Source organism: Poecilia formosa, unplaced genomic scaffold (assembly GCF_000485575.1).
Source record: "Poecilia formosa unplaced genomic scaffold, Poecilia_formosa-5.1.2 Scaffold101, whole genome shotgun sequence".
NCBI classification, from domain to species: Eukaryota; Metazoa; Chordata; class Actinopteri; order Cyprinodontiformes; family Poeciliidae; genus Poecilia; species Poecilia formosa.
Window position 1 is genome coordinate 128,592 of NW_006800040.1, and position 9,985 is coordinate 138,576.

The 9,985-nt window shown below is 36.9% G+C and overlaps 1 protein-coding gene and 1 long non-coding RNA gene across 2 annotated transcripts; both read right to left on the reverse strand.

The window, feature by feature from the left end:
- Positions 1 to 916: 916 nt before the first annotated feature.
- On the reverse strand, positions 917 to 8,264 carry ssr2 (signal sequence receptor, beta). The gene is made up of 6 exons (XM_007559019.2): positions 8,153 to 8,264; positions 7,607 to 7,785; positions 3,147 to 3,245; positions 2,482 to 2,590; positions 2,317 to 2,394; positions 917 to 2,199 (listed from the first exon to the last, which is right to left on the reverse strand). The coding sequence occupies exons 2-6, from the start codon at positions 7,765 to 7,767 to the stop codon at positions 2,089 to 2,091; spliced, it is 558 nt and encodes a 185-aa protein (XP_007559081.1). The 5' UTR covers positions 7,768 to 7,785; positions 8,153 to 8,264; the 3' UTR covers positions 917 to 2,088.
- A 475-nt stretch (positions 8,265 to 8,739) lies between these two features.
- LOC107836982 (uncharacterized) lies at positions 8,740 to 9,311 on the reverse strand. The gene is made up of 3 exons (XR_001662953.1): positions 9,268 to 9,311; positions 9,107 to 9,108; positions 8,740 to 8,794 (listed from the first exon to the last, which is right to left on the reverse strand). It is a non-coding gene; the product is annotated as an uncharacterized LOC107836982 (long non-coding RNA).
- Between the last annotated feature and the right edge of the window lie 674 nt (positions 9,312 to 9,985).

The following is a 9,985-nucleotide window of genomic DNA, read 5'->3' on the forward strand; positions in this document are numbered from 1 at the left end:
CCGCAGTTACATTTGATTTTAGCATCTTTATCGGACTTTCCAAATTCATGTGGACCTCCACATCTTGCACACCTAAGTTTTCCTTTGCAATCTTTTGCAATGTGTCCCATTCTTTGGCAAGTAAAACATTTGAGGGGTTTGGGGATGTACTCTCTAACTCTGTAGTTCATGTATCCGAGCTGGATATTTTCTGGCATAACATTTTCAAATAGTAAAATCACTGCCATTGTGCCTTTAAGTTCCCCATCTGTTTTACTTTTAATCCTGGCGGCATCTGTTATTTTCCCTCCTTTGATTTCTTTTTTCAAATCCTCCATTGTCATTTCCATTGGAATTCCTGATATTACTCCTCTCAGCCTTGCTAAAGATCCTGGAATATATGTTTTAATTCTTTCCCCCGTCAAGTTTTTCATTCTGATTATCTTTTGTTGTTGTGTTTCACTGATAGCATATATTAGCACTCTTCTGTTATTCAAAATTCTGGTCGTTTTAATTTTCCCTATTTCTTCCTCTATTGCTTTGGTCAACTTTATCAGGTGGATAGAGCCTCCTTGCTTGAATTCCACTATGACTTTAAATTCCACTTCTCTAGTAAAGTCATTCTGTTCTCGTGAACTCGCCGTCATTTGTTTTTCTTTTTGTTAGCTTCTTCTCTTGCCTCACTTTCTTCCAACCAACTTCTTGCCCTTTCTTGTCTCTTCCTAAGTGCTCTTTTCATTCTTGCTGATCTTGATATCATCCATTCCATCTCATTTCTACCATTTCTATGGTAGAAATGAGATGGAATGTTGCTACAGTCAATGTACAGTTTATTTAATCCGCCAATATCAAATCCTATCGCCTTCGTTTGCTTGTTATGTTCACTCGCTTGTCCTTCTGCCTCCCCTAGTCTGAACTCGCATTGTGAAGATAGTGATTTACCAGCTGTCTATCCCAATCAATGCCACAGAAACACCTGAGTGCAGTTGGTCTCCCCACCTTCATCAAATCTAACAAAATTGGAGTCAAACATTTGTGGAGGAAAACTTTTAGTTTGTTCTATCAGTTTAAGATATTAATGTTTACAGAGGTCATGAAAGGTCAACCAGCCACACAGACAAATTTGTTGTTAATCAACTCAGCTATATTTATGCAGCAACATTTTTTGTTGTGCTGCTTTATTATATTTGAAAAGATGACTGCAGAGTTTTGGTTTGCAGTGTTCATGTTTGTGTTCCTGCACTGCAAGGAATAGTATTTTACATGCTTGTTTATCTACAACCCTTCAGTTAATTTCAGTCCAAATCAAGAAAGTATGAGAATAACCAGCAAGAGTAAAACCTAAATGTGAATGCTTTAAACATGTCATTCTGTATTCGTAAACATTTTTCCTCCCTTGCATGGTGGTGAAATCATGAAAATCTTGAACATATATTGTAAATTCAGTTTTCCTTCTTTTCCAAAACTTTAGAAAAAGAAATTTCACATCAGATTGTATTTACCTAGTGTTGTTCATAATGAAGAGAACAGTAGAATGCTGATAAAACTGAAAACCTCATCTTGTCCTTGGGACATTTTTGAAGATCCTCTCATTAGTGCAGTAAATCTGCCCCAATGTAGTAAACCAAACTCAACATTCTGGTTAAAAATATTACAAATGGCAATTCCAAATAAAAGAACGTTTGCTCAATAAAGAGCTTTTTATACTGCTTAATCCTGGACAAAGTAAGCCAACAACTCAAAACTATCTGAACATTATGATGGGCAAACCACTTTGGAACTGAATCTTAGTTTGAGGCTAATGAGCAGAAACAAGCAGGCACCATTAGAAGAAAAAACAAATATCTGTAGTTGAACATTCTGGAATTTTTTTTACATTAAATTCAGATTACAAAAATCGACAATTACACGATTTTACATAGCTGGAAAAGTAGCAAACACAGATGTGCTGTCTTTTGGAAATATGTTCATTTCCATTCCCCCCTTTACTTCCTAGGTTTCTCTTTCTGATGTACTGCTGTTATTTTCCTTGGTACTGTCCATTTCCACTTTTAGTTTAGGTACAGGCTCAGTCCCCACACCCCATCCCTCAAAACCAGTAACTGGTCCTCAGTTCTTCTTGGCTTTTGGCGAGTCATATTTCCTCTTACTGGAGTACCAGAGGAGTAGAGGGATTCCGATAGAAGGCAGAGTCATCACACCAAAGGCAGCCCAGTCCAGCTAAAAGAAGCATAAATCAAACAAGATAAATACAAACAAAATATGTTGCATAAAATCGCAAAGAAATAAAATGACCAGTATATTTTCTAACAAGGAAAGAATTCCAGTCCAGCTTACATAGTGAGGAGAGAAACGCCGATCAAATTCCCTCTGGGCCAAGATGCCCCCTTGGCCAGGGGCACTGGTGTAACCCACCTTCAAAAATAAACAACCAAATAAATAAAACTCATATTCAAATGAGCTTTTCTAACCATACCACACCACAAAGACATCTGATCTTACCACAACCTGTCCTCCTTCCTGGGCTACGTAGCTGACAGAAGCTGAGGTGAAGTTAAAGTACCCTGCCTTTAGGGGGCGCAACACCACCGTATGAGACACGTTGCTAGCTCTGATTTCTGTAGTTAAATTGAAAACTGACATAATGAAAAGAACATCCATGCCTTTTACACCACAAACCTCTCTGAAACATGTAAGGACAGATAAAAAATGGGCAAACATTTTTTCTACATGGTAATGCTGTCTTCTGTAGTTTACTCATGGTCGACCCACCCTGAACATATTTGGTAAAGGATGAATGGCAGAAAACCACTCAGTTACAAAGTGACTTAGAACTTATTCTGAAGGTAGACATGTTTTGTTTTCTTTAATGTATCTGTTACACCTGGTGATAAACATAATCATTAAACTCACTTCAAAATGTCACTGGTGTAAAAGTACTTGCCATATGCCGTAAAACCAAGCAAAGCATTTTAATGGCTTTTTCAAACATCCAAGTTTTATGTGGATGCTTACATTAATTTATTACCACCAAAACAATCTCAAACTGCTATTCCACAAGTTCACGCGTTTCTAAAACACATAAAAATCACAGGATTATGGTTAAATATAAATACCTGTACAATTTGAAAACTGCAGCAACAAACAGCATTTCAGTTCAAGGATACGGTGCTATTCTGTCCCATTTAACATTCAACATTCCCGACACAATTCCAAAATCTTCAGGAGGAAAGGAATCATCAGAAAGTTCCACCTCCAGGGCAGCACTAAGGAGACAGAAAGAGGGACACACAAGGGAGGAAATCCCATTTTATTATTGGGGGGGAATAAACTGGGAGATTTCTTAAGAGCATCTTTAGGGATGGGGGGCGGTAAAGCTACAGTGAAATCCAACATTAAATGTGAAGTTAGAACCTTATCAGAGCTGATAAGAACCTTGAAATGTCATGGCTAAGATGTATTTAATAGTCACAATAGCAGTATGATTACAATAATGTCCCTCATTAGTTCCACATCTCTTATATGAAAGGTTTTTAATGTGTTCAATCTGCAGGACCAATAATGACCAGTAAGTGATAAAACACAAACATGTGTTTCAAAAGTGGTCAGTGACTTTTCCTCTTTAAACAAACTGTTGAGCCCCATAGAAGTCAAACTAAAATTTAAATGTTTAGATACGAGTTTGGTTTATTCATAGATTCCTGTGGTCAGTGTCACAGATGTAATCTCTTCTTTAACACATTTCAAAATATGTAAGGCTCTAAATAAAGTTTTAATGAGTAACTCTACGTAATAAAATAAAAGGCTGACCCGAGTTCATCTCTGGTCCTCGGTTCCTTGGCCGCATGTCTTTCCCGTGCTTCTTTGTCCCACTTCTGGGTTGGGGAAGTAGGCAACAACCTACTTCCCCAACCCAGGAAGTAGGTTAGAGAAGCAATCCTACAGTTAATTTATTTGTCTAAGCTATTTTTTTAACATCATGTTTGTCTCAACTGTCTGATTATTTACTTTAGTCTTTTCCCAGATAGCAAAGTATGAGTGAATCAACGTTGAAATGTGGTTAAGCAGGCAGTCATGCCTGACATTTAAATTATACAAAAAGTGGTCGGTGACTTGCATGTTGAAGCAGTGTTAGGTTTTTAACCACAACTGACACTATATCAATGTTGATTCAACCATTATACTAAATTTGGATCTACATACACATTTTAGTTTATTTCATTTTGAATCAATGTTAGGAATCATCATCTAAATGGTAATCTACATATACATTTGTGTTGATTTTATATCGACTTAAACAGGAATCAATATTGATTCATGCACATTTGACATTAAAATATTAAACTTTACTAAAGCTATTTACTATGTGAAGTCCATTAGAAAAGCTTAGTTTCTCACCAAGGAGTTTCTGCTGACAGGTCTACATCAGAACATTTCAGGTTTCTTCATATGAACTGTGTGCACAATTAGGCAAGTTTTAGTTTTGGCCATATCATCATTTTTATTCATATTTTCCAACTCAAAGCTGCATAAACCTGAATGGTTATTGAATATAAACATATCAGCTGAAGTGTATTTGTTTAATGAGGGAGGGTCCTAAGAAAATCAACACCCTATATCAAGGTGTGAATAATTATTACGCAGCTTCTTTTCCTCAGTCAAAATGAGCCAAAAAAGAAATTTAAGTGATTCTGAAAAGTCCAAAATTGTAAAAAGTCTTTCAAAGGGATGCAGCACTATTGAAATTGCTACGATATATATTCATTTAAGATTATTTGATAGGGACAGACAAACATCGACATAGACACACTGATCAGAAAAGCAATCCCATGTTTGCGTCATCGTGCAATAGCAACAGCTAATTCGCAGCACTTGAACCTAGATGGGCTTTTAAACAGAGATCTTAAAACTAGTAAAAATTGAAGTAATAATCATTTAAAATAGCACAATATAATGTTGACAACATATACATAATCATGCATATAAAACAGTGAAACATAAAACATTAAGTATGGGTACAATTATGTTTTTGACATAACCAGAGTTTTGTTTGCTTTTTGGACATACTAAACCTCGTTACAGACTTTACATTAACAGGAAGTGAGTTCCAAACTGCAGAACTCAGTGACAGAGCACTTTGAGCAAAAGTGGTTCTATGAAAGGGGACCTTACAATTTCCATTAAAAGCCGCTCTAGTAGATCTGCTGTTACCCTGCAGTCTCTGTATGCAATCACTTAATGATTTAGGTACAAGTCTGTTTAAACACTTAAAAATCAAGGTAACACTTTATTTGAAGGGGGGTGAATAAGACTGACATGACACTGTCATAAAAACCTGTCTTGAACATGAATAAGCCTTCATGAATATTTATGACTGTTGTCATAAAGCATCATTTGGTAAATCATGACACTTTTAATACAAAGTTAACATTATTCAAAATGCCTTTGTTATGACAACTTGACATTAACCAAGAAATCATTACTGATATAATTTTTTTTTAAAAGTATTATTGATTGCACTTTAAAAATTAGGTAACTTTATGTTATTAAAGGTAAAGTTTAAACAGTAATGATTTATTGGTTAATGTCAAGTTGTCATATCAAAGACATTTTGAATAATGTCAACTTTGTATTAAAAGTGTCATAATTTACCGAATGACGCTTTATGACAACAGTCATAAATATTCATGAAGGCTTATTCATGTTCATGACAGGTGTTATGTCATGTTTATGACAGTGTCATGACAGTCTTATTCAACCCCCTTCAAATAAAGTGTTACCAAAATCAATTTTAAAAGGTTATGACTTATGAAACTGGAAAAGTCCAAAATGCCAAATTTAACCAAAATGTGACAGTAATGAAAACTGGCTTTTGATATCAAACCTTTAAGGCCCGATTGAAGAGACTTGCGGTTTGAGTATAATTTGACTAGTTTGAGACCAGACAGGAGCTCCGTAGGGAAAATGTGGGACAATTATTGAGTAAAAGAAAACACCTCTGCACAATGAAGTGTTAGACAATTTCTGACAATTTTAAACAGTTTGTATTTGATCTAACGGTTTTACTGATTTTATCAATATGGCTCCTAAAGTTTAACTGAGCATCCAAAATTATTCCTAAATATTTTTCGTGTGATACTTGTTCAACAGAGTCCCCACTGATCTGGATATGCAAGGACTGTAATGATGTTTTCTTTATACGAATCATTTAGCCATGATGATAATCTCTGCAAGCTAAGTTTTTCATTGACTACAACACTGATTTTGTCCGATGTGTAAACAATGGTGTCATCAGTATACATTTGCAGGTTAACTTCAGGATAAGTTTCAAGAAGACTGTTAATATACAAACTAAAAAGGACAGGACCTAAGATAGTTCCTTGTGAAATCCCCATTTCAATTTTGCAGAAGACAGATTTACTAATGACAACACATTGTTCACGATCTTTCCAATATGACTGAAACCAAGACAATAATCGTTCTGAGAAATTAAATGATGAAAGCTTTGAGATCAGTAAATTGTGATTCACCATATCAAAGGCCTTTTAAAGTCAAGGAAAACTGCACCCGTGATTTGTCCCATCAAGTCACTGTTTAACCTTTTCAAGCAGCAGACTTATAGCAGTCTCTGTGGAATGATTATGTCTGAAGCCAAACTGAAGAGGATGCAGAAGATTGTTACTTTCTAAATACAATAGTGGTTGTTCTAAAATAATTTTCTCCAGCACTTTTGACTTGACCGGAATGAGACTTATTGGCCTATACTTGCTGATTTCATGGGGACTTCCCGATTTCAAAATCGGTTTCACCAAAGGATTTTTCCATGCATTGGAAAATGCCCTGTTCTGATGGATGTATTAACTATGTGAGTTAAAGGTGTGATCACAGAACCATCAAACATTTTGCTGCAAATACTCAACAGGGTCACAAGAAACATGTTGAGAGAAAAAGATGCAAATTAACTGCCAAAGACTTGAGAAGAGTCAAATGTGAAGCTACCAGGAACTGGGAACTGGGAACAGCACTGGGAGACATCATCTCCCAGTGCTGTTATATTCTGGAACTGCAACCTACCTGGAGTTCCAGAAGTACAAGATGTTCAGAGTGCAGAGACAAGGCCAAGGTAAGGAAGGCTGAAACCCAACTACCACTGAACAAGACACATTGTTCAAACGTCAAAACTGGGCCAAGACAGATCTGAAGACAGATTTGTCAAAAGTTTTATAGACTGATGAGATGAGAATGACTCGTGATGGACCAGATGGATGGGCCTGTGGCTGCATGAGTAATGGGCACAGAGTTGCACTTTGCATCAGACACCAGCAAGGGAGAGGCAGGGTATTGGTATGGGCTGGTATCAAAAATGAGCTAGTTGGACCTTTTCACGTAGAACATGGACTCAAAATCAACTCTCAAACCTACTGCCAGTTTTTAGAGGACAGTTTCTTCAAGCAGTGGTTCTTCAATCATTGTTCAGCCCTGGTTCGTTCTAGTAGTAGCTGATTATTCTGGAGGCCTACATGAGTATTTTAATTAAGCTTAATAAAGAGAGAAGAATACTACAATAGTCATAGGTGGGGGCTTCACCGCAGAGCGGTTTTATGTCTAGCAACAACCGTGCACTGACCTGGAGCCCACATTGTAGATGTTGTACTGCAGGGTGAGGTCTCGGCCCTCCACAGCGTAGCGGTTCAGCAGGGACTTGGAGGCCAGAAGCCGTGCGCCCTCCTCTCCGGCAGTCAGCGCGAGAACCACCAGCAGCACACACACACGCGGCATCATGGTCATCTTGGAGCAAGTTACAGCCTACCGTAGAAAGACAGTTTCTTCTGAAACGTCAGGGTAGCTTAGAAACAATAGACTAGAATGACTGTTAAACAGATTGCTCAAGAAAAAAAAAACCGAAAAACGAGCAGCTGGAATATTTGATTAAAAAAAAAAACCCTGATGCTGCTATATTTCCAGACAAAACAGCAAACTCTAAATCTTATATTAGACGTCTTAAACATCAAAGTGAAACGCTTACGTGGACCAACCAGTGTGGTAACAACCATAAGCATTAAAACTCCTATTCTTTAAATAAACTAATTATATTGCTAAATACAGATTTAGTTTAGTAAACATTTTATTTCCTAACCTACAAAACAACCCAAACTTAAAGACTGACTGTTACCGTGACTGTTTTCCTTCCAGCAGAAGCGAAGTAGCGAGCGTGGCACAGACTGAGAGATCAGAACATGACGTGTTCCTTAAAGAAGGAAGTTACCAGGGCAGGCTGCAGCGCCTCTGCTGTTTAGGCGGTGGAAATGCGCAAGCGAATTGGAAAGACTATATTTCCTGAACTAATCAAAGGGAGTAAATCTCATCTCATTATTGGGAGGGAACATAAACAGGGGAATTTCTTAAGAACAATTTTGGAGGGTAGGCAAAGTTACAGAAAAATTTAACGTAAAATGTGGTTTACAAAGTTCTTAATGTGTTCAAGCTGCATGACCAAAAATGACTAGTTGTAATCGGAGGCACTGCCAGGAATCGTTAGACTCCTGAAAAAAACATTTGTTTGGGCCCCCCTGCGCAGCTGTTGTTACAATTTTTTGAGTCTATTTGACCCATAAAAAGCATCACAATTTTAAAGGCCTGCATCTGCCTTGCTTTCTTTGGTTCAATACTGATAATTAGCACAATATTTACTGCTCATTAATTTAACATCCAACAGTCCACATCCAGTATGCAAGTAGGTTGCTTAAATTTTTTTCTATTAGTTTTAGATTACTGAAATGTCTCCCCATGAGCAACAGTCAAAAACAATGTGCAACTACACATGAAGCAATCCAGACTTCTCAAAAATGCTTTGTAGTTGCATTTTATTCAAGCTGCAGTACATAACTTTAATAAAAAATATGTTTTCTCCATATTTGTTAAAGCTGTCACAATGTCGTAGCAGTTTGTTATGAGACAGTTAATCTGTGAAAACGATCAATCTCCTTCATCTCCTTCTTGAATTACTTTTACTGGTTTAAGTAATGCACCTTCTGACCAAAACAGCCAATCAGAACTAGTAGGACGTTCTTAGCACTGTGAATTAGCCTCATTCACTCACTACTAAATGCGCTAATGGTGGAGAAACAACTTATTACAAGAAACCGTTTAACTGCCATCATTGGTAGCGATGCTAACTAAACTGAGCATTCACAGTTTGAATCTGCACAGCTCTGTGCTATGCTAACTACAGCACAGCACAAATCGAGGGGGAGGAAGAATGAGCAGCAGTCAAAAGCAATGTGCAACTACACATGAAGCAATCCAGACTTCTCAAAAATGCTTTGTAGTTGTGTAACCCAGGTTGAAATAGCCTCTTCATAAAAATAATAGTAAATTAGATAAATAGGAAATAAATAAATAAATAGGAGAATAAATAGGGAATTAATCGATCTTAAAATTGTTAAAAATATATATAAAAAGAGCAACAATTAGAGACATTAAAATTGCTGTATTTTGATTTTTTTATATATTTTAATTGATTAGAGAAACTCTATAAACCAGTTTTGCTTCGTCAGCGAACTCTTATTCTGAAGGGTTACATTAATGTATAATCCATGTGACTAGTTTCAGCCAATCGGGTTGCTGCGTTCTCTGACGTGAGAGAGAGAAGAAGCAGAGAGTGCAGAAGCAAACGAGATTGTGCTGGGGAAAAACAAAAGAGACAGATAAGAGAAATTGACCACTCGTTGCTGACTTGCTGTCTAAGACGAGTTTTTTTTTTGTTTTGTTTTGTTTTATTTCTTGAGAAGGAGCTTTTCGCATTATTTTTTTTACCTCACCCTGACTGCGTTCGGGATCATCTTTTGTGTGTTGTGGAACTGGACTTGGTGAGTTGAAAGTGTATTTTGTTCTTTTGGGGTTTTTTTTTAGATAATGTATTTGTTAAACATTTATTTAATTTAAATGGAAAGCTGAAGCGGAGGCTGATCAGCGGAGGCGTTGGCTGTTGCTCTTGGTGCTAACA

Excerpts from the sequence above, each read along its gene's own strand:
- ssr2 (XM_007559019.2), bottom strand. The coding sequence starts at position 7,767 with ATGACCATGATGCCGCGTGTGTGTGTGCTGCTGGTGGTTCTCGCGCTG. Across the intron at positions 2,591-3,146 it reads AAATGGGACAGAATAGCACC|AGCTAGCAACGTGTCTCATA; the intron begins GTATCCTTGAAC and ends TACAGAAATCAG. Across the intron at positions 2,200-2,316 it reads GGCGTTTCTCTCCTCACTAT|CTGGACTGGGCTGCCTTTGG; the intron begins GTAAGCTGGACT and ends TGCTTCTTTTAG.